General features: G+C 35.1%; 4 protein-coding genes across 4 annotated transcripts; 2 read left to right on the top strand and 2 right to left on the bottom strand.

Moving 5' to 3' along the window:
• Nucleotides 1-753: 753 nt before the first annotated feature.
• Nucleotides 754-4,081, top strand: LOC145618428 (uncharacterized). The gene is made up of 4 exons (XM_081673196.1): nucleotides 754-873; nucleotides 1,681-1,863; nucleotides 3,541-3,667; nucleotides 3,761-4,081. Exons 1-4 carry the CDS (start codon nucleotides 791-793, stop codon nucleotides 3,839-3,841), a joined length of 474 nt encoding a protein of 157 aa, XP_081529322.1. The 5' UTR covers nucleotides 754-790; the 3' UTR covers nucleotides 3,842-4,081.
• A 1,539-nt stretch (nucleotides 4,082-5,620) lies between these two features.
• LOC145616497 (ATPase 10, plasma membrane-type-like) lies at nucleotides 5,621-12,832 on the top strand. The gene is made up of 21 exons (XM_081671229.1): nucleotides 5,621-5,686; nucleotides 5,772-5,891; nucleotides 6,100-6,198; nucleotides 6,319-6,456; nucleotides 7,092-7,226; nucleotides 7,348-7,527; nucleotides 7,741-7,947; nucleotides 8,079-8,198; nucleotides 8,581-8,700; nucleotides 8,789-8,911; nucleotides 9,227-9,331; nucleotides 9,993-10,137; nucleotides 10,216-10,377; nucleotides 10,764-11,002; nucleotides 11,086-11,118; nucleotides 11,258-11,339; nucleotides 11,571-11,731; nucleotides 11,833-12,006; nucleotides 12,078-12,260; nucleotides 12,371-12,501; nucleotides 12,579-12,832. Exons 1-21 carry the CDS (start codon nucleotides 5,621-5,623, stop codon nucleotides 12,673-12,675), a joined length of 2,820 nt encoding a protein of 939 aa, XP_081527355.1. The 3' UTR covers nucleotides 12,676-12,832.
• A 739-nt stretch (nucleotides 12,833-13,571) lies between these two features.
• On the bottom strand, nucleotides 13,572-16,838 carry LOC145617864 (uncharacterized). The gene is made up of 6 exons (XM_081672618.1): nucleotides 16,744-16,838; nucleotides 16,388-16,510; nucleotides 15,929-16,163; nucleotides 14,868-15,043; nucleotides 14,139-14,430; nucleotides 13,572-14,021 (listed from the first exon to the last, which is right to left on the bottom strand). Exons 2-6 carry the CDS (start codon nucleotides 16,464-16,466, stop codon nucleotides 13,952-13,954), a joined length of 852 nt encoding a protein of 283 aa, XP_081528744.1. The 5' UTR covers nucleotides 16,467-16,510; nucleotides 16,744-16,838; the 3' UTR covers nucleotides 13,572-13,951.
• Nucleotides 16,839-18,908: 2,070 nt separating this feature from the next.
• Nucleotides 18,909-22,231, bottom strand: LOC145617607 (triacylglycerol lipase OBL1-like). The gene is made up of 5 exons (XM_081672325.1): nucleotides 21,688-22,231; nucleotides 21,313-21,539; nucleotides 20,838-20,871; nucleotides 19,577-20,223; nucleotides 18,909-19,475 (listed from the first exon to the last, which is right to left on the bottom strand). Exons 1-5 carry the CDS (start codon nucleotides 22,052-22,054, stop codon nucleotides 19,215-19,217), a joined length of 1,536 nt encoding a protein of 511 aa, XP_081528451.1. The 5' UTR covers nucleotides 22,055-22,231; the 3' UTR covers nucleotides 18,909-19,214.
• Nucleotides 22,232-24,151: the final 1,920 nt, after the last annotated feature.

The raw sequence follows: 24,151 nt of genomic DNA, 5'->3' as shown, positions 1-24,151 counted from the left end.
GCTGCGAGGTGGCAGGTGAGGTAGGAAAGAGAAAGTGGGAAAGGCCGAATTGGTGTTGGTGTCCGTTTCGGTGTCCACACAATTTGCGGTTACTACGTGATACGTCAGTCTTACTGAGTCGTGCATTTGCGAAATTACGACAGGCCCCATAGTTAAACTAAAACCGTAAGCCTAAAACACAGATAGTCTTCTTTTAAAATTGAATAATGACACCAATTGATTATTGGTGCAGTGGTGATTGGGACTGCACTTGATAGAGAGAATCCGTGTTCGATCTCTCGTAACAACTAAGATTAGCCTAAAGGATGAACCCTATATAACACCAAAAAAAAAAAAATTGAATACTTTATTTTTGCAATTAGCATTTTTGACGTTTTTACCTTATGGTACAAATAAAGCTATTTATTAAATCGTGTTGTTCTTGACTTGAAATCTTATGAAATGGCGAAGGGTCAACTTTAAAATGCACATATTTCTCAATCTAGAAGTGATCGGGAGATTATTTAAGTTAGAGTTGATAACTCGTTTTAAGAGGTTAATGAGAAAATCAGGATCATTCAATTTTTATGAACCATTGTTTCAACAATTTTACACTTACTTCAAACAATTACCTTTATGCCACCTTTTGTTCTATTCAATTAAAAAAAAACCCAAGTTCAACTACGACAAATCAAACACTAATCGATCATGGGTTAAAATAATTAAATAAAAGTGCGTTAAACCAACAAATTGCCCCAAACAAGAAGAGTGACCCCAAAAAAAAAAAAAAAAAAAAAAAGTGACTCAATTTATGCACTTAACTTCTCGCCTATTCGAATCAAAATCGCGACCCCTTCATCAATCACCTCATTTTCCTGGCGTTATACTATTAAGGTACTACCATATCTTAAATTTGATTTCTTTCTCCAATCTTTGTTTAATTTCCTATTAATTTCTAATATGTTCTTCAATCATCCTGATTTTGTACAAAAAAATTGCACTTTCAGCTTTAGTTTCCCCCAATTTCTAAAATTCTGCTACAAATAATTCCGATTGCATTCAACTTTATACATTATTTTGCCACATATTGTAAATTTGCTAAGTTGCTGATTATGGTTGTGGAAGAATTTTTGTACTTCAGTTTGATTCAAATGGAGCCATGTAGAGCTGTGGTTGCTTATTTATCTATTAATTTTTTATTTGGATCATCTATTTATATTGTGATTATGATGAATACTGCTAATTAGGGCTTAATTTTATAAAGATTGATTCTTTATCTCTCTCAGTTTTAATAAAGTTAGTTCATTTGTTGGAATTCAAATTTGCAGTAGACTAGTAGGATAATCATATTTTGATGCAATATTGGAGTTCAAATTAGTATAATATGAAAACAAGCTATAACAAAATGCTGAATTGAATTTTACCTGCCTTATTGGCTTAACTATTTTTTGATGCGTTTGTTATTGCTTGTTTTCTAATATACCAATTGATTGCAAATTTAATCATACAATAGGTTGTTATTTTATCCGGTTGCATGTAGTTCTATCTACAACCAGGTGTAGCTTATACTAAAACTTTTATTTGAACGAATCTCGAGTATGTGTTTTCCATATGTTTTTGCAATATATATGTAAGGTCTAGTTTCCTTGAGTTTATTTCAGTGTTCAGGAATCAGGAAAATGAATTATTTCTGAATTTCAGGTTCATTGAAGGGAGGAGTATGGCAGCAGTTGATTCTTCGAAGAAAGGAGCATCCTTTTCGAGTTTCCAGTACTCAGGATTGAAAAGATTGGGGAGGAGGAACCCTTTTTTAAGATACGGGCTTCCTCTCATTTCCCTCACTGTGTTCGGGACTGTTGGCCTTGGTCATATGTTGCAAGGGAGGTAAATTTTTTTACTGCTCTCCTTTTTTGTTTCTAAATGTGAATCCTTTGATTAGATTTAAATTATTCGCTTAAATGTGAATTCCCTGCTACTCTACGAGTTTGGTAAAAGATATATTGATTGTTCAATGTTGATTTAGCTTGTCAACATGTAATTAGGAAATTGGACTTGTGTGTTTCAATGTCTGAAAGTATCCGACAAACTTCGTTTTGTCTGGTAAAATTATATTTATCTGGGATTGTTGTCTTTGGTGAAATGCTTATATGGTGGTGGGTAATTAGGCTATCAAACATACTTTATATGTGACTTGGGAGGTAGGGGGTTTGGGTGTTATAGTTAGTGACAAGATTGAAAGGAGTGTAGGCTCGGTTCTTGAGTGCTGGTCATGGCTGATTTTTTGATTTTTTTTGTTTAGTGTATAGTGAGAAGTATTTACATCTTATGCCAGGGGAAGGTGGTGAGTGTTATGCTCTGTGATAAATCCCAATACATTCTTTCAACATTACCTCAGTGCTCTAGTACCTTTCAACCATTTAAATACATGTTTTCTTTTTTACATCAATATTAGCCTTCTTTTTTTCTTTCTCTGTATAATCATTCAATTTTATTTGAAAATCTCATTATATTTCAAGAAATTGTTTTATAACATACCTAAATTCTGGATGTAACCTGGTATTTGCTGGACCAAAATGGATTTGATAAAAATCCAGATTAATTTGTGGGATCTTCTCTCTGATTTTTAGCCTTAAACTTCTTATTTTCTTGGTAAATGGTAGAACTAGAGCTAAGCAGTAATTATTCATGTAAACGTGATTTTAAAGCTAGAGTACAATAGCCCTCTCTAGTGTGATACATCCAGAGTAATCTATTAGAGGTTTGACATCAATGTCTATGCTGTTGCACTTTAAAGTCAAGGGCATTCATGCATATGCATCCCAACTTGCTTGACTTAGAAATTTCAAAGAAGAGTTGTGAAGGGTAATAATCCATTTTACATCATGCAAGATGGGTGTTAACCATTGTAATTCCAACTAGAGATAACTTAATGGCTAATGGACAGAATTAGAAGTGTTTCTTTGAGGCAGATTGAGTAACTTCTTCATGTGTTGTTTCAAGAGTTTTACAGTGTACTTGATTTGAAATAGAGATTTCGAAGTAATTGTGCTCAAGGAATATACACACATCTCTTCCTCTCTCCTTCCGTCTTCCGAACCCACTTTTCTTTGTTCCATATTTACTAATTTTGGTGGTGTTTTGTGGTTTTGGAGGTAGCTGCTTCCCAGTTACCAATCTATCCATCTTATTGGTACTTGACTAGTTGACCTTTAACTAACTAGGGCTTTTTCTCTAATTCTACACTTTAAAATGATAGAACTTTTATGGACTTGAACTTGTGGGGATTGTGTTTATAAATTCTCCCTTGGTAGGGTTGTGGACTATAGAGTTGAACCTGTCTACACAATAGTTTTGCTTAAGAAGTGAAGAAGTATGCTTGACTTCCCTATTTAGCAACATTTCATTTACAAGTTTGTTGAAGCCTCCTGAAATCCAATTCTATACTTCATTTTGGATTTGGGAATTTTAATTTTGAGAAAAAAATTATCAATATTTTTTGGTGGGGGGAGGGAGGAGGCATAGTATTTTGCATTAATGCTGTTGTTCATATATATTTTTCAGTAAGGATATTTCCAAAGTAAAAGATGATAAAGAGTGGGAGATCATTGAGGAACGAAAAGCTCTTTCCAGAACTGGACCTGTTAATGCATATAATCCGAAAAAGATTTCATTGGAAGAGGAGCTAAAGGTATGAGTCTCATTTCATATATTTTATGTATCATACAATGTATCCATTGAAGTCTAGGGTGACTTACAGTACTATTGGCTTTGAACTTGCCAGGCGTTTCAAGAGAAAGTAGATATAAACAGCTACGAATACAAGAAAATCCCTCTGCCCAGTGAAGGCAAGTCGGCTAGATAAAGCTTTGGTATCCAGGTGTAGGCAGCAGCAGAAGCATGCTTTTCATGCCATCGCGTTTTTGTTCACTTTTTTGGCTAAACCCGTAGTTCTTAGGTACTGTATATGTAGTGAAAATGTAATGCTTATTTGCTTTTTTTTTTTTTTTTGGCAAATAAAAAAGATATCTGCACTTGATTCATGATACAATCTGCGATCAACATGAATGGAAGAGGATGTGTGTTATTCACAGCTGTTGAATGATCTCAAATTCTTAATTGATGGTGGTTCTGTGAGGGAAATTTCCGGTTTCTAGGCTGTCATGAAGATTCTATTATCTTAGTTGTTTATCTCATTTTGCATATTCCTGAGAGAAGGGCTTGCCTCTTGGGGCTGGAATCCACGTATTTTAGTAAGAGTACAGGGAGCTAAACAGAAAATGATGAGGTTGCTACATATGTGGCATATTCTACCAGATGTCTGCTTTCGAAACAGAATGTAAAATTTCTTGCAATTGTTAATGTTGAAGTTATATGGTTAATAATAAGGAAGATCCCATAAATAGAAGAAATTGATTACCTAGTCCTCTTTAGGCAGTGTGAAGCTTCAAACTGAAGTCCTGAAGGCTGGAACTATACAATCTACGCACAGGGAAACATAAAGATTTTGGTCACTTTTCATCCCATCGTAATTCTCAGCACGTTTTGCTTGAGTGAAAATTTACGGTGTAGCTGATTAAGGTAGCAACATTATTATGTAGTTCAGACATAATTATTAGGTACTGCAACATGGTCCTGATCCCGAGTAACTCTTCATCTTATAAGAGGGTTATCCTGCAAGGTTAAAACATAGTAGACTGTTTGGTTTTGAATGTAGGGGCTTTAATTTGATAGTTTGAAGGGTAGTTGTTGTCTCTGATGATCTTCCAACCACCAGTCAAACATTACTCAACTTCAAAGCCCTTTACAAAAAATGTCATCCAACTTTCCCCTCAAAATCCCACTTTTTCTATACAATAACCACACTCCACTTCAAGTTGTGCTCTTGCTCCAAGTTCAAATTATACTGGTTTTTTAAGTGCTTACACAAGTAAGTTAGAATATTCATTTTGATTATCTCAAATTATCAATAAAATTTCAGGTTATGGGTCTTAATCATATTTTAATTGTGTATGTGTTTCTTATGAATTAACTTATGTAGCCCTTTGAAATTTCCCTTCTCCTTCCCGCCTTTTGTGTTTCTTGGCTTAACATACTGGTTGCTTCTAACTTTTAATTGTGGTTATGATTGTGAATTCAACCATTTGGAATCAATGCATGCTTGTATTCGAGTTGGTTATGTGCTGATGTTCCTAAAGAGATGACATTTTGATGAGTGAATTTCAGAACATGGAGGTAGTTTATATGGATCGATAACTTCAACCATCTGATAGCACCATCAGTGTCTTTGACCATTATTATGGTTGGCAAAGTGGTGAATTTTTTTTCAATTTTAGTACATCATCATTTTGGTGATTGTAACTAAAAACTAAGTTGAGTTTGAATTATTATAGATCATATTAGTCAGCATATACAATTTTCTGGTTGCAATATTGATTTGCTTTATCCATCATTAGTATATGCAACCTCTGCATGATGGCATGCATTTCTTGTATCCGATAAAGGGAGAGGTAGATAGAAGATGATTCTAAATGCATATTCAAAAGCTTGCCTAGGGACACTTGTATTTGCTTAGTTACAGTGGAGCCTGCACTTATAATTTGCCGAGTATGTATTATCAGGTGTGCAGGCTGTATTTTGAGTCATGGCAGAAGGCCTGAAGGAGCCCCTTCTAGATCCTCAGGAATTTATGAGAGATGGAATTGATTTGGTAAGTTTTGATTGAAATCATGTGTAGTTACCAGATTTTGATAACATTCTGATCCTATGACTACTTAAAATATGTGGTTTAACAGGAACGTTTACCTATGGAAGAAGTTTTTGAGCTATTGAAAACCTCACAAAACGGCCTTTCAACTCAGGATGCTGAAGTCCGCTTGAAGATTTTTGGACCCAATAGACTTGAAGAAAAGCCGGTATGTGTAAGGGGCTGATATAGGTCACAGGCCATTACACTGGCACGTCTAATATTTAGTCATGCTGTTCTACATTAAAATGAAATTAAGCATATAATACATAAGGTAGTTAATGTAAAATAAAATGAACTGATAGATACTTGAGATTTGAAATGCATCAAATAAACAGAAGTTGTCTAATAGGACTATAGTTTTCTCCGTGATTCAGGAGAACAAAGTATTGAAATTTCTTAGCTTCATGTGGAATCCTTTGTCATGGGTTATGGAAGCTGCTGCTGTGATGGCACTTGTCCTTGCTAATGGAGGAGTAAGTTAATCCAATTACTAATATTTCTCATATTTCTGTGTGTATCTGATTATCTGAAATTTTGTGTAATTATGGTCATTCCATCCACCTAATCATCAGTCTGACGCGTATGTGCTTCAGGATCAGGGACCAGACTGGCAGGACTTTGTAGGCATCATGTGCCTACTGCTCTTAAACTCAACAATTAGCTTTTTAGAGGAAAACAATGCAGGAAATGCTGCTGCAGCTCTTATGGCACACTTAGCTCTGAAGACAAAGGTGTCTCATCAACCCAATTTTTTGAACTACACAGATCTTCCCTTGTATTACATAGGTGCATTACATTCTTAGGAAACAAAACCAAGCACTTGATTAAAGTACTGGTTCTGTATAGATCACCGCCATGTTAGCTAGTATTGTTATGCCTTAGGGAAACTATATAATAGAGGAAATTATGTCCGCTTCATCAAGCAAGTTTTGGGAAATTTAAGCAAGATTTTGATAGAAGAGTGCAAGATCAAACATAGTTTTCCTAGGGCTTTTTCAAGATTGTTTAGATGTGTCTCTTTCTCTTTGTATGGTGTTTATCTTCAATGCTTATAGTCTTTAATGCGATTACATTCTGTCTGCCAGTGTTTCCTCAAACACAAGTCAGTAAATGCATTATATATGTTACTTTGCTATCTTTCTGCTGTAAAAGCTTGTTATTGAGAAGTCAAACTTTCTGGATATTTTGTTCAATCTAGGATTTATATAGTGCTTTCCTTTTAATCAGGTTACATTCATCTTTCTTCATTGTCTATCATTTGACGGTTGGAGCTCTTGCAGCTTACTGTGGGTGAATCATCTGACAGTCTGTACATTCAGTAGCTTATGTAGGATAAAGAATGTGTATTCACTAGCTTGTTATACAGGTCCTTAGAGATGGGCAATGGCAAGAGCAAGATGCAACTATTCTAGTTCCTGGAGATATTATTAGCATAAAGCTTGGTGACATCATTCCTGCAGATGCTCGTTTACTAGCAGGAGACCCTCTTAAAATCGACCAGGCAAGTGCCTTTACTGATCCTCTCTGTACTTTTATTATGTGCGTGTCTGAAAGTTCTTTCCAGTCCTTATTTGATAATTCATACTCTATTTAAAGTGAACTGGATGGCATTTTCTTCACAGTCTGCTCTTACTGGGGAATCTTTGCCTGTCACGAAGAGAAGTGGTGATGAAGTGTTTTCAGGATCTACATGCAAGCATGGAGAAATAGAATCTGTAGTAATAGCAACTGGGGTGCATTCTTTCCTTGGAAAGGCGGCATACTTGGTGGATAGCACTGAAGTTGTTGGACATTTCCAGCAGGTAGATGAGCACTGAAATATTATTTAAGCCACTTCTCTGCTAACTCATGAAAATCTCTGCTTTGTATAAGGCCCTGATGTTGCATAGTTAATAAACCTTCACAGTAGGCTAATTATGCCGCGAAACTCTTTGAACTTCTAACTAATTGAACTATGAACGAAGATATTGTTACTTATCCAAATCTTGGTTTTCTAAATTATGTGTTGCTTGCAGGTCCTTACTGCCATTGGGAATTTTTGCATTTGCTCCATAGCAGTAGGAATGATTATTGAGATCATTGTTATGTTCCCTATTCAACACCGTGCTTACAGGAGTGGGATAAACAACCTTCTTGTTCTATTGATTGGTGGAATACCCATAGCTATGCCAACAGTTCTGTCCGTTACACTTGCTATCGGTTCCCATCGTCTATCTCAACAGGTGTGCTCGCAGATAGAGTGTACAAATTAAAGGGAGGGGGGTGTATTTTAGACCTATCCTGTGGATTGTCAACCTTTTTCCAATTGCTGTATTATACTGTGAAGGTCTTATGTAGCAGACAAATTTTTCAGGGTGCCATTACTAAAAGGATGACAGCAATCGAAGAAATGGCTGGAATGGATGTTCTATGCAGTGATAAAACAGGGACTCTAACTCTGAACCGTCTCACAGTTGATAGGAGCCTCATTGAGGTACTAGAGCTATTTTCATCAAGAATCACATGTTTGTAGTTTACATCTCGTTTAACAGAGTTACTTTCTATTATTGGTTGACATCATGGTGCTATTACACTGCCTGGTGAAAAATCTCAGGAAGGAATAAGTTTCATTAGCTTATGTCAGGCCAGAAATTATTATGTGATCAGAATCATACCAAAACTCCTTTATTTAGCAGTTCCTCTGCTAATTGCAAAACAATTGTGCTATAAACTGGATGTTCTAGGTCAGATGGAGTCTTTGTACACCGAGACTTCCTTAGAAGTCTAGTATGGGATTCTCCATGCATATATGTTAAATGGACCAATGAAAGTAACCTGCTTCTTAAGTTCAAGAATTGAATTGTTCTTTCTGTCAGGTTTTTAACAAAGACATGGAGAAAGACACAGTTATCTTATTTGCAGCGAGAGCATCAAGACTAGAAAATCAAGATGCCATTGATGCTGCCATTGTTAGCATGCTTAGCGATCCAAGGGAGGTAAGAGATGACTTACCTTATAACCTTTATTTGTGCCTCAATCTCTATGTACTAATTTCACCATTACCATGCTTAACATTTCTTGCAGGCACGCGCAAACATCCAAGAAATTCATTTCCTGCCTTTTAATCCTGTTGACAAACGTACAGCTATAACATACATAGATAGTGATGGTAAATGGTACAGGACCAGCAAAGGAGCTCCTGAACAGGCATGCAACAAAAATTAAATTAAGATTCCTGAAATTCGTGTGCATTGTTTTTTATAGCTGAAATCAAGGATCATAGTCCCCAAATTTGCAATAAACATAGCGGTGTCTGTTAGAACTTGTGATGTTAAGACCTCATCAGGTTATAACAAAGTTGATAAATGTATGGCTATTTATTCAAGTACTAAATTGTTTGAGAGTATCTCTGATGATACCGTCATTGCCTCACATTGCTAGATAAATAATAATTTGTGATCAATTGTGCAACGATGATAATCTGTCACTATGTAAGCCACCTGCTGTCTTTTTCCTTTCCAGATTCTAGCTCTCTGCCAAGAGAAAAATGAGATTGCTGGAAAAGTGCTAGAAATGATTGACAGATTTGCAGAAAAGGGACTGAGGTCTCTTGCAGTTGCCTTGCAGGTACAGATATCCCTGATATCCCTCTTTTCTGTCAGATTCTCACATCTGAGTCAAGAAAATTTCTGAATTATTTTTTTTTTTTTAAGTTCTCAGAACTATTTGTGATGCTGAGTGTTTTGTTGATGAGTTAGTATCAGTTTGTTATTTGTTCAATCAGTGCTGTCATAAATCTGGTACTTGAATGCAGATTGGTTCATAGAATTTTAAAGTGAAGGATTGAGATTCAAAATACTTACCATCTCTAGTAGAGCCAAAATTTACACCAGTCTGTGTCTCAGTTATGAATATTTTGATGAAATAAAAATTCTGATTCAATTAGAAACAACCTCTTTGTTAGTGCCAGATAAAGACTGAATACAGTCTACATTTTCACCATTAGAGGCATTAGGGTAATGTTTGGTGTATTAGTACAGTTGCATTTTAAGAATATTGATATCGTATAACAACGTTGGTAAGATGTGATTATACTAGTCCTCTCAGACTAGGTAGGGGTATTGCTGCTAACATCTTGACCTCCCTGGTCTGGTAGTCCCTGTACATGGTGGAATCCATACTGGATTGTGATTTCTGTAATCATTTTTGTGAAGATGTAATGATTTGTACTTCTTAATTGTAGCCTCTTAAACATGGACACTTATGAATAACCTGTTGCAATTTACAGGAAATTCCAGAGAAAACAAAGTCAAGTCCAGGAGGCCCTTGGATGTTTTGTGGACTGCTACCTCTTTTTGATCCCCCAAGGCATGATAGCGCTGAGACCATTCGAAGAGCTCTTAACCTTGGAGTTTGTGTCAAGATGATTACAGGTACCTTTTGCATTTCTTCCATCCTCTATCCTTTCCCTTCCTTGAATGTTTTACTTTTTATCCAATTTCCTGCAATAGGTGATCAACTGGCAATTGCAAAGGAGACTGGTCGACGACTTGGTATGGGAACTAATATGTATCCATCATCATCACTGTTGGGACATGACAAGGAAGAAACTGTAGTCCTTCCAATAGACGAGCTTGTTGAAATGGCTGATGGCTTTGCCGGTGTTTTCCCAGGTTAGTCTTGTAGATGAATCAGCAGTTGCATGCATTATGTTGATGTAAGGAAGTAAAGGTGGTACAGGAAAGAAACTTTTTCTCCAGCATATTTTGCATTTTTATCTAATTGAAAAATTCGCAAATCCAACTTATAATGCCAAATAATTTTGAAGCTAAATCTGTAAGAAAACACCAATTGGAGGGAAATGCATCTCCCTATCCTCCCACCCCACCCCCCCACCCCCCCCCCCACCCCCCCCCCCCCCCCTTCCTCCTCACCTCCAGTTTAACTGTCTCTCTATGTCTGACTGTCTGAGTCCTGTTATACAAAGTATAGGTTCATTTACACATTATCTATCACCACTGGCCTTTTGATTAATGCTGTGATTGCAACTGGCTTGCAGAACACAAGTACGAAATAGTGAAAATTCTGAAGGAAAAGCGACATGTTGTGGGAATGACTGGGGATGGTGTAAATGATGCACCAGCCTTAAAGAAGGCAGATATTGGAATAGCAGTGGCAGATGCTACAGATGCTGCAAGGAGTGCAGCTGATATTGTACTTACAGAACCCGGCTTAAGTGTGATTATCAGTGCTGTCCTGACTAGCCGGGCCATATTCCAGAGGATGAAAAACTACACAGTTAATTTCTGTCCTGAAGAATTATGTTATGCCTAGTATTGATGGACTATGTCTCACTAGTAATTTTAATTTAACATTTTCAGATATACGCAGTCTCCATAACCATCCGCATTGTGGTATGTTGGATTCTCTGACCCACCGTCCCCCACCCAAAACCACCAACATCCCCCAAAACACTCTAACAAAACACTTGATAAAAGCTTAACTTTCTATTCAATTATAAGACAGCTAAAAAAATATGTTGTCCTGTTTCAGCTAGGCTTTATGCTTTTGGCCTTAATCTGGGAGTATGACTTCCCTCCGTTCATGGTTCTGATCATAGCAATATTAAATGATGGTAATTCCTTCTGAAACCATTTTTTTTCACATCATTTCTGTATAATGCTTAGTTATTTGTTTCCAATCACTCCGTCTTAAAGTAAGACTTGAAAATATTATGGAGTATGTTTTATTACTTCTACTAATCCTTATTGTCAGTACCATCAAGAAAACACAGGACTTTTTCATTCTTTTCTGCGGGAGAGTTCCTCCCTTAGCCTTAATTCTTGTACATCTAACTTCAATGCAGGAACCATCATGACCATTTCCAAAGATCGTGTGAGACCATCTCCTAGTCCTGACAGCTGGAAACTTTTTGAGATTTTTGCAATTGGCACTGTCATAGGGACATATCTTGCCTTAGTCACTGTGTTATTTTACTGGGTTATAAATTGCACAGATTTCTTTGAGGTAATAAATGGTTACTGTATAGAGTAATTCAGAGTTTCAGACATTAGAAGTTTTGGCTACTTATATTCCTCATGCTTCTTTACATTCATCAATTGTAACAGAAGCATTTTGGTGTGAGCTCTCTATCTGGAAACTCTGAGAAAATTTCGTCTGCTATATATCTGCAAGTTAGCATTATCAGTCAGGCCCTCATCTTTGTTACTCGCAGCCAGAGCTGGTCATTCCTGGAGAGACCAGGAGTTCTCCTTATGTCTGCATTCGTCGTAGCCCAGCTGGTAAGTGATACATTAAACCTTTTATCCTTTTCCTTGCACATAATTCATATTTTTGCTCCTTGCATTTTCAGGTTGCCTCATTGATAACAGCTTATGCAAACATTGGTTTTGCTTCAATCAACGGGATTGGATGGGGTTGGGTTGGTGTTATATGGTTATACAGTCTGGTTTTCTACTTCCCTCTCGATATCATCAAGTTCATAGTCCGTTACGCTCTAAGTGGAGAAGCTTGGAATCTTTTATTTGACAAGAAGGTCAGGATCTCATGACTCATAGCTGGTGGACTTTCTTATTTATTTTTGAAAACGACAATGCTTTCCCTCTATTTATCTGCTTTTATCATGCATTTTTGCATTTTCATCAGACTGCATTTAGTTCTAAGAAAGATTATGGAAAAGAAGAGTGGGAATTCGAGGGTGAGGAGCAACCTGTAACTCGAAGACGAAGTTGTGGTCTGATTGCTGAACAGGCCAAAAGGCGTGCTGAGATAGCCAGGTCTGTTGTCAATTTCTTATATTCTTAGAGACCCTGTAATTTTTTTAGCTTTATTAATGAGACCCTGAAACTTGCAGGTTACAGGAGTTTCACACATCAAAAGGACATGTGAAATCGCTTATGCGTTTAAAGAACTTGGATCTTAGTTCATTCTCATCTGCACATACAATCTGACAAGCCATGCAAAATGCAAACATACGAATTTTGGGTGAACAATTCTGCTTGCATTCACTTACATGAAGATCAGGAATGCTTTGTAGAGTAGTGTTTGAAAGTACCCACATTTTGAATTCAGATATTAATGGGTTATGCTCCAGAAAGCTTCTCTGAATAACATAGATTCCATTTCATAGAACATAATCTCTTGTCGTCGTTGTTTAAATGACTCGTTCTTATGGCTTATAGACCCGAGAAAGTCGTTATGTAATTGCCTTACAAGTTATTATGGTATTTATCAGTTATAGTATGCAGTATCTGTTATGAAACTGTCATGGTTTGAAAAAGGTATGACACACCATATATAAAAACCCAAGAGCTTGACGATAATTACCCACACACAAACAAATTATCCCAAGAGGTTAAGAGTTAAGACATCAGTTTGGCATAAACCATTTTCGGGTTTTTGTGAGGTGTTAAAATCTAAAATAACCAAAAAAAATCCAGTTTGGTATATACCATATGATTTATATACTACCTCCGGTCCAATTTACTCGCAACAAAGGAATATTTTATGTCTTACAAATAATACCTTTTGTTGCGAGTAAATTGGACTGGAGGTAGTATAATTATATCACTTGGACCCAATTTTGTAACACCTGAGATGGTCTTGCCAAGGGTGAAACCTACATGGCGGTGATGCATAACATTATAAGATCTGTCATCCGCTGCACTAACATACACATGCTTGTTCATCTGATGGAGGACATTCTCACACTAGCATGTTATCCTTGAAGATGGTGTTTGAACAACATTTATACCAAATGTACCACTCTCCAGCTCTATCGCAGGTCCTCAACCTCTACATGAGAATGAGACCTCTATGATTTCGCACAGAAATTAGCAATAATGTATGGAACAAGTAGCTATCGTATTTATATATAACTAATCTCATACAACCCTTAAGACCTCATGCATAACACTTTTTGGCAGTAGAAATATAGAAATTGATTTAGTCTAATCTTAGAGGAACTCATATTGTTCACTTAACTGCTATCCATTTCTAGCTAGTCCTAGTCTGAACGCTATATGATTAAATTACACCAAACTACCGAAGCATTACAACCTGCGAATATAAACAAAATTTTAACATACAAAGTTAGACGCCTTCAAAGGTTGCACACAATCCAGAGCGTTAGAAGGCCTACCAAAGCCAACAATTAGCTCATGCTGCTCCATGCCTCCGTGCAATCTCCCTATTTGTAATAAAATAGCTGCTTATTCAGTTGATTCATCATGAATTATCAGTCTTCTCTTCTACAAGAAAATGCTTTTTCAGGATTTCAATAGTTTCTTCTCTTGCACTGCAAATATTCCAATATAAGACATAAGAATTTAACACATCATCAATTCATCATACTAAAACAATTACTAATCAGCACAGAAACATACAGACCAGAAGTGTCAATTAGATTTCTAACCTGCCAGGCCTTATTATCTTATATTTTCCAGGACTTGTCAAATCCACTATTGTAGATCCTGCACGGCCCATGGGAAGCTCACCACCATCATACACATAGGCACAGTGTCCCCACAAACTCTCGAAATCTTTGATGCAGACACTGCTACGATGTCCAGTCAAATTTGCACTAGTAAGAGCCAATGCACTTCCAGAACCCCGAGCAATGATCCTTATAAAATCGCTATCAGGCACTCGGACACCAATACTATCTATCCCTGGATTCAATGACTTCTCTAGAATACTTGCCTCTCCTGAGATAAGTTGTGTCATCAGTTGACAGATCAACCATAAAGTGTTAAAGTTGACCAGTTATTGATAGAACTCCCTCCATCTGGGATTGATATGATAACTTGGGATAGTTGGATATATTGGTCACCTTATAAATAGATTATGATTGATTCCAAATATTACCCCCACCTGAATGGTGTGGCGGAGAGAATATGAGAAGACAGCTTATATAGAGGATAATACAGAGAAATCACGGTGATCATCAATTTTAAAGGGTCAAGAATATGTGCAAATTAACTTTGTATGGAGGGAGTAGACAGCATGGTACATCTACCTCTTCACAACAACATTCTCTATTTAGTTTATGAGCTAAAGTGTACTTACAGAAGCAGCAAGCATCTAAGTTATACATTTTTGTTTATTAAACAAACTTTTAAGAATCAAAGAAATGGTTACAAACCTCTTCTCAAAACTAAAGTCACAGGACCAGGAAGGAGCGCGTCAAGCAAAGTATCAGGCAAATGATTTGTAAATGCAAAACGATTAATTTCTGACACATCCCCAACACATATTGCAAGAGGGCTGGTAAGCTTGCGGCCTTTGATCTCATAAATCTTGTTGACAGCTTCTTTAGAGCTGCAGAAACATGAAAGTCAAATATGATAGGCTCAGAAAGTCAGAAACAAATGCATATTGACATTTCAGGCTAGCAACTTGTTACATGAGACTGCATTGTGCATTTTACGAAAAAGATCTTAAAATATCCTTACTTTCTTGACCTAAATGCTATAGAGATACAGAAAGGGAGCAGGGATGTAGTTAGTTGGTTACTGTAGTAGAGAGACTCTTGCATTATAAATAACAGGTATTAGTAGATCGTTATATAAGGTCACACATTATTAACCCACATGATACCCACCTCATGGTAAGACCAGATTTGCCCAGCTCAATTATAGAATGAAGTAATTAAGTAAGAATTGTATGACATGATCTACCAATACTCCATATTGAATACCATGTACTTATGCTATTTGGAAAGTTCAAAAGATTCCAACTTGTCTTTGAAGTTGTCCTAGCTTGCAACTCTTTAGATTTCCAACACAAACTTCTTGGTGTAATTCTTAAATCACAAACATCATACTAGTAAAAAATTTCCCAAGGTAACAACATAGTTTATTACCCTCTTAAGCAAAACTTAGCATATTTAGAAATTCAATTAAATCTACGCCTGACCTTAACCGCCTCTTATTTAAAACTAAGTTCCTATTTTTATACCATATACTACTACCCTGAGTAATACAAACACCATAAATTCTCACATCTATTTTATCCAACTTGCTTTAAAATATCACGGTCTTTTGATCTCAAATACCCTTATCAATAGGTTTCTTCATCACATTATCTCCAAAACTCATCCAATTGAACATATTACATATACAAATACAATAACATGAAACTCAACAAAGTTGTAAAATTTAAAAGAAATGCACATTGCAGTAAATCAGTAGTTCAAGAGCATACCAAGCATCACAAGCAAAGCCATACAATGTATCAGTTGGCACAGCAATAACTTTTCCTGATTTAATTGATTGAATTGCTTGCTCTGCAAACTCTTTAGTTGCAGGAAGAACAACCCCTGTTCCATCCTTTAAAGCACCATCACAACTATCAAAACTAGCAACCGTTTTCGCCCGAATCCCAGAAAAGGTCCGAAGACTGGGCTGCTTCAAATGCACACACCCTAGTCTGGACACTCCTGGAATCGAAGAAACCTGATTCAGGTTCAATTATACCTTTTTAAACTGTATAATAATACAAAAAACACTTGTACCAATTTAATGTTGTGTGGTAAAATCCGTCCCTAAAATATTGCCCGAGTTTCACCATTTCCAAAACTCGACTACAAACGACTATATATTCGTAATGCAATCGAGCAATCTTTTAGGGACGGAAGGAGTAATAAATAAAATGAATGCGTACCTCTACTAGAAGAGAACACGGGGGTGCCTAGAACTTCAAGAAAGGGCAACTTCTCTGTGATTCTTGTTGACAAATTCATATCTACGATTCTTTATGCTGCTTTGAATATTCAATTTCTACCAACTACAACAAAATTTTACGAAAATTTTACAATTTCATATATTAGCTCCCTCTCCTTTAAATTTTCAAGTTAAATTCACAACACAACATGTACAGAATTCAAAAATTAAAGCTATACCCTGATTTCAACTAATCTAGGAATTGGTGATTTCTTAAAGTATATCTACTTGTACAGTCTAATTTATGTATAGTTAAGCAAAATAATTGAATTCAGAAAGCGGGTATAAGTGTATTACCTGAGATATTGAGACAGATAGGTCGCCAAGATAATGGGTTGGCAGCGGGCAAGGGAGGGGGTGGCGGGCAGTGATGGGATAGGGAGGGTTTTTTTTTTTTTCTTTTAAATTATCAGAACTACAGCGTACCCGTGCAATGCACGGAATGTATTTAAAAAATATAATAACAAAATTTTTTTGTTCTAAATTATGCCCCCCAAATTTCTTTGGATTCTAAGCTTGCTTATGGTTTTCCAAATGTTTAAATTGTGCCTCAACCTCACTAATTTTTATTAAACCTTTGAGGGTTTTGACATTAACAATAATCTTTTTTTTATTAGTTTATTTTATGATTTTAAAATTTATTTTAAAGTGTTAAACCAATCAGAATGGGACACGTGTCAAATTGTCACGACACATTGTTGATGAAATAACTTAACTTTCGTTAATGGTATGGCTGTCAAAGGGTATTGTTGATAAAATATCATGAGGTGGAGGGCACAGCTTATAATTTTGAGAAAGCATGGGTACAGCTTAGAAATTCAGTAACTTGGGGTGCATAGCTTAGAAAAACCCAAAATTATATTTCATATACGGAAAATTAAATTTTATATGGTAATCACACGTGTGGCCAGCTATTATGAGAGTTATTTTATCAGTTTTATTATAAGGGTTATTCATTCATTGTTATAGAGGTAACCCCATTGGTGTTATAAGGGTTACTTTGTTAGCGCAATTGATGTTACTTTCTTCTTTTGCAAGCAGCTACACTGGTGGCTTGTTCCACAGAAAACATGTTGTATTATTTTTTTGGTTGATGATTATTGAATTACTAATAAGATAGTTAATGATTTTTAAAAAAAAAAATAAATAAATAAGTATCCGCCAATGTACATACCCGTGCTAATGCACGAATTATATTATATGCGAAGGTAAACAATACAAAATGAAATGTTAATATTTATTGGAATTCCTTGAAAAAAATTAAAAAAAATAAAAAAAATATTAGGTCGGGTAGAAAACATGATGTATGCATTTTTTTTTGGTTACTACGTTAGTGTTATTATTATTAGGTAACCCAATAAAATAACCCCGAAAATACAATGTTTCAATGGTTTTGTACAGCATGTAGCAAAACCTAACTTAAAATGTCAATTATACAAGTCACATAAATCAAAATCATCCATTAAGAGGGTCTCTATTCCTCAACAAATCAAGTTAATACAATCATTTAGAATATACAATTCGCGTTCGGCAATACATTCCCTACCTCCCATTATTCAGAGCCTAAATAGTAAGTAATGTTTAAAGGCATACATTGTTAGAGCCATTTTTGAGGTTATCTTGGACAAAGGTTGGGCTAGCTTGGCGGAGAAGACATTAATCCTTTGTAAAAGGGTTGGGAGGGGTCCAAACACCTCTCCAACCGTGCATAAAAAACCACCTTCCAATGCTCAAAATGAGAGTTAAAGTCAAACCCCTTACCCGCTCACATATAAAATTAGAGTTTACCATTATACCTGTTGTCCAATGGGATGAGAAGATTAATGGAAATGAAGAGCCATTTTGGATTCTAGTGAAAGATAATGAAGGAAAATGTTTGGCCTAGTTGGTGAGTGCGCAACGGAAGTGAAAACGTGTTTGATTGAGAAGTATAAATTGAACGAAACAATTGTGTGGACATGGTCCAGTGACCCTTATTTTTAACATAGTAACCTTTTTTAAAACTTGTATAATGTTTAATATTATTGTGAACTTGAATACAACGTTATGACCCTAATTTTAATATAGTGAACTTTATTATTCATATTGATCAGTATATAAAATATTTCATTAAAAAAACTCTTTTTTTATTAATAAAACAACCATAGTTTCTCTAACATTAGTGGTCCACAATAAATTAGTGTGAACCAAGTTCATTTAAGAATTTGTGAAAATTGAATTGATAATTGACAAGATAATTAATATAAATAAACACACGATTTTATGTAACGACAAAGACTTTTATTCCACTGTTTAAAAATAGGGGAGTACAAGTATCCCTTTAAGGGTTTATACTACAATATGAGTCTTTCTATATTAATGGCTCTTTGTGAATTTGGCTTCTTGTTTTGGTAAATGTCAAACTCCCTTATATTTATATTGATGCACGAGTAATAGATAAAGTCGGCAAGAACCTTATTATTCTTGATCCTTTAATACTAGAATTATCTAGTTTCTTTTCATTGAGTTGACTAACATTACTTAGTAATGTGTATTATTCTAGAAGATTATGCTTGGTCTAGAAAAATCAAGATCAAGACTTCAAACCAAAAGCTATAAGACATTGTAGAGAGTTGGGGCAAATAATTTGGGCCACAATTACCCAACAATCTCCACCTTGGACCAAATTTTGTATGCTCGTTGTATAATACCCGATCGACATTTGAATATTAAATTAAGCACACTCTAATTAATGACATTAGAATATTAAACACACTCCAATTAATAAGTTAATCAAGAGAGGACATTTGAATCTTGTGTTCTCTACCTAGCCTCACTGAATTGACATAATCCCTTGGACTATGAGCAGAAATACCTGGTAGAACTAGTCCTACCACCCTTACGAAAACCGAATACCAGTCCTCTTTATAATCTGTTCCATAAACATATCGCATTGTCAAGGCCCTGATCAACTCCCATGCCGCGTTCAAGTGTGCCGGAATCAGGTACCTCATCCCGTAAAAGTTTTTGTTCGGCTCCTCTTTCACTTGCTTCAAACCAAAATAAAGCATCAGAATAATTTTTTCATAAAAAGATCGAGATTATAAAGGTTAACAGGACATATGCATACAGCAGGGTGCGTTCTATGTACCTGTTTAGTGTAAAAGCTGTTATAGTACAGGCAAACACCAAAATGCTTATACAAGAATGTTTTATCATCATAAGGCAGCCGAGGAACAACATCATTGCAGTAAACAACTCGAAAGTACCTAATCTTAGGCTTATTAAGTCGTTCTTCCACGAATATCCCTAGCTTACCATCTCCGATTCTTGGCTGTCCAAAAGTGTACACACCCAACAACCTCTCCATCATTTCAATCTCCTCATGTAAGATCAACACCGTGACAAACAAGATTGCAAGAGCCCCGCCTAGGCTATGTCCTGTGACAACAAATTTCGCGTTCTTATGCTGTTGTAATAATTCCTTGAGCTTGGTTTTGACAGCAATGTAGGCTGTTAACTCTGCCATATCCGGGGTAGAAGCAACGTTGCTGTTGTTCTGTAGGAGGTTATTTCGGAATGTAGGGGTATCAGCTCGGTTGCCTAAACCTAAGGCTTCTAAGAAACCCATGTGAAGCTTTCCTAGCTCTGGGATTTCGTACCACGAGTAGTCGAAATCTGTGCTCCAATCATCAGCGTCGTAAGGTTCAGTGCCTCTGAAGCTGATTAGTACGAAATTAGCATCTTCTGGTTTGTCACATAGGATGAACACTTGGGTGGACTTTTCCTGCTGGTAATCTGTCAAAATAAAGAAAGATAGGACGATAGACCAATTATTATTATTTCTTGCAAGAAATGGATACATGGATTATGGATTATAAATTTCACATATCGACTTTTTAATTAGATTTTTGTTGACTAATGACTGATTAATTGTACTAATGGTCAAATTTTTACATAGATAAATTTGTCCAAAAATTAATTGAGTATCATGAGACTGAAGGAACATGAAATTATTAGCTTAATTAAAATAGTTGAATTTTATGAGATTGAAGTATCATGAAACTAATCACTGCGAATCAAATCTTATACGGAGTACTGTTTTTAATTAGATACATCATTTTCTAAAAATGGAGGTTTCAATTTAGAAGCATCACTTCCCTTTTATTAAAAAAACGGAGGAAGTACCTACGAATTATATATGATGAATTTGTTGGCTTTAATTATTGCAATTAAACATGTGACATTTAATTTAAACTTATTAGCCCGGTTTAAAAATGGTACTGTATACCTATCCCATAACACAATTTTGTAAAACTAAATAGCAAAGCAATATATAGTTACCCGAAGCTTATAAATCATGCATTATATTACTAAATAACAAAGAATGAAGTGAAGATGGGTTCATTTACCATTCCAACCATCATAAAACTCCACAAAATGCATCTGCTTAAAAATTTAAAACGAAAATTAGTGAGGAACTTACATTACTATGGAGTAAGGAACAAAGAATAAAGAAATGTACACTTAATTTTATCGTGTAAAGGTATGTATGATATTGTTTCACCTAATATAAATGTCGACTACCTTAGTTGATACACATCTATGGGATAATGGTCACTGACTAAGGGCCTGTTCTGATTGACTGAACTGAGCTGAACTTATTGGAGCTGAGTTGAGCTGAATATATTATGAGAGAAGGAAATTAAGAAAAAAAAATGAACTGAACTTATTGGAGCTGAACGGAACTGAGTTGGAAATAAGCTGAAGAGAACATGCCTTAAGTGGTAAACGAAATCTAGGATCATATATAACTCATCTAAATCATTTCACTATAGCAAGAAAGCCAATGCAAGAATAATCTTAGTTAGAGAAAAGAACACTTGCCTTCCAATGATTAACCACAACCTCTTTGACCACACTAGCATTTTCATAAGCTAACTTTGATGCCATAACACAAAGGTCCATAAGTGAATTGTTCTCTATCTCTATTCTCGAATTACTTGATGAACCTTCTCCAAAATTATCCGTCTTGTTCAAGTCGATTCGCCCATCCAAATGTCCAATTGAGCTTATGAATGTCGTTGTGCCTCTTTCTGGAATCACCACCTTACCTACATTTGCATATAAACAAATAATTGTATATAAGTAGCTATCATGCATTCATTTATAGTATGTAACACAATCATAAGATCCGCAAATTAATAACCAACAAGCAACAGCTGATTGTCAAATAAAGTCAAACCGAGAAACATAATATACCTTGGAGAAAATTGGAGGCAAGCCTAAAGAGATTGCCATTAAGAGAAAGGAGATTAAGGGATAAATCCACAAAATTACCAATTAATTCCAAGGGTTTACCAAATAATTTAATCAACCTTCTTACTAAAATCGATACTATTATCACCCATCTATTATCCTTCCCATCAAACAATAACCTCCACTCTTCTAAATCTAATGCTTCATAATCATCTTCTTGAACATTATCATCATCATCACAACAACTATTACTCAAAATAAATTTGGACCCACTTTTAATGTCTCCCTTTCTCCAAAACTTCCATAAATCTCTTATTCCAGCCTTCTCTGGCCGTACGATCATATACCTCCATTCATCTTCGCCGTTCATATCTTCTTCTTCCTTTTTTTTTTTTTTTTTTTTTTTTTGAGTAGTATATAATTAGTTAGTAGCATATTATGCATTTATGCATGCAATTATATATATGTGCTCGTATATTAGATGAGGAGGGTCCTTAACGTGCACGCATTGGATTGGCAAGGGAGTGAGGTGAAGATAGTAAAAAGGGTCCATGAGAATTGTACATTTGTAATGTGAACCACTTAACCTGTCTTTCTTTTTCTGTTCTTATCTGTTACTCGTAATTACTAAGAAATTTCTCACTCCTTTTTTCTCCAAAGAGAATCAAAACTTAATAACAAAACAAATACGAGTAAAAAAACCTTAAATTATCTGTAGCTTTCGTGACTCAATATTTTTTCAATATTAACTATTAAGGGTCAATGACTCAATGTCATGTATGTGTCGGTAAACATATGTCAAAGTGATGAAATAACTAGTAAAAAAAACAGAGGAAGTAATATTCAATTTTGTACAATAATGGTAATTGTACACTTTGTTTCATAATAATTGACTATTGATACAAGTATATTTTTACTTTTTTTACTATTCACATAGTAACTTTGACGCTAGTTTTTGACTAGATACTCTGTATTAATATGAAGTTTAATACGAGTAATAATTAAATTTTTAATAATTTTTTTCATTAATGTTTAATTATGTATAAATTGTCAAACTCATCATACTCGTGTATTGGCATGTGGGTTTAATTTAACTGTTTCATTGTCATTGAGCAGATGGAGTGGTTTCAAAAAAAAAAAAATGGAACAAATGGAGTAGCAATTAGATTATTGAAGCATGTATCTATTTAAAAACAAGGGAATGTAGTGTAAATGTCTTTTAACTAGTTATGGGTAATACTTCATTTTTTGAAAGTAGCCGTTATTAATTTATCATAGAATTATACTCCGTAAATGTTTTTTTTTTGACACAAGAATTATAAATGTTGTATGACTGTTTAGCTTGTAATTATAATTTTTCTATTTATGTGAAAATCATAATCTATTAATGAAATTGCTTTGGAGTTTGGAGAAGACATATACTCGCAGTAATTTGTAACGAAGTTATAACAATTTTCTTTAATTTTGTGGTATTAGAGTAATGTATTAGTGTTAGATGTTCGCTTAATAGTTACACTTTCATTTATGTCATTACGTGTTTCCTTTGTGCTACTAACATTCTGCGAAGTTGCTGATTGCTATATAAGGTAAGTTACTAAGTTGGACATGTGGAATTGCACATTATTGGACACACCCTTATTTGTAACTTCAAAGCATTGCATCGTGCCATCATGCATGAAAATTTCTCTGTTTTCTTATGTAGTAATCCTGATTAGGTTGCTTGAGAAACATAAAGTTGTTCTATGATCGATTGTTACATTAATAGAAGATTGTCAAAAGTCAGAACCAAAGAACCTCTTTAGCTGTCTCCCACAAATTGTGTTTATCTATTACGTACTTCTAAGACTCACCTTGATCTCTTTACAAGATCTAATAGGGCCGAACAAAGTTGACTCAAGACTCACCTTTATCTCTTTGGTTTCTAAGTTGACACGGATTGATTTTGGACACTTTTTATATAATTAACTTCAACTATATTTTACGATGTATATTTACATTTAACATAGTTATGTAGGTTATTATTAGAATCGTCCCACCATATACATTTTTCAAAAATAATTTTTATTATAATTTTTTTTTATTAACAGTTGAATATACTGATGTTTGAATCATACATCGGCAAATACGTCTAAAGAATTGTGTTAATTAAAATGAAATGGAGATATTACTTTGAATATTTTGTTGAAGAAGGATTCTTCATCCTTGCATAATTATCACCTTGTCATGATTCATGACATAATGCAAAAAGCCCACATATTGAATGAGTTTGTTTGGCTAAGTATGGGCTTTTTATTTTAGTACTCTCACATGAGTGACCATTCACTTGGGCCTTTAACGTAGCTTTCTCACATGATTGTTTGGTTACATTTTTATTTTTTTACTTGATAATTTGTTGAAGATCAGAGGTTTGCTAGTTGCTAGTCTTGCAACGAGTACAATTTTTGCATTATCCATTTATCCCCTACTA

The sequence above is a fragment of the Chenopodium album genome, chromosome 26 (assembly GCF_948465745.1).
Source record: "Chenopodium album chromosome 26, dcCheAlbu1.1, whole genome shotgun sequence".
In the NCBI taxonomy this organism is placed as follows: domain Eukaryota; kingdom Viridiplantae; phylum Streptophyta; class Magnoliopsida; order Caryophyllales; family Amaranthaceae; genus Chenopodium; species Chenopodium album.
This window is presented reverse-complemented; position numbering and strand designations above follow the sequence as displayed.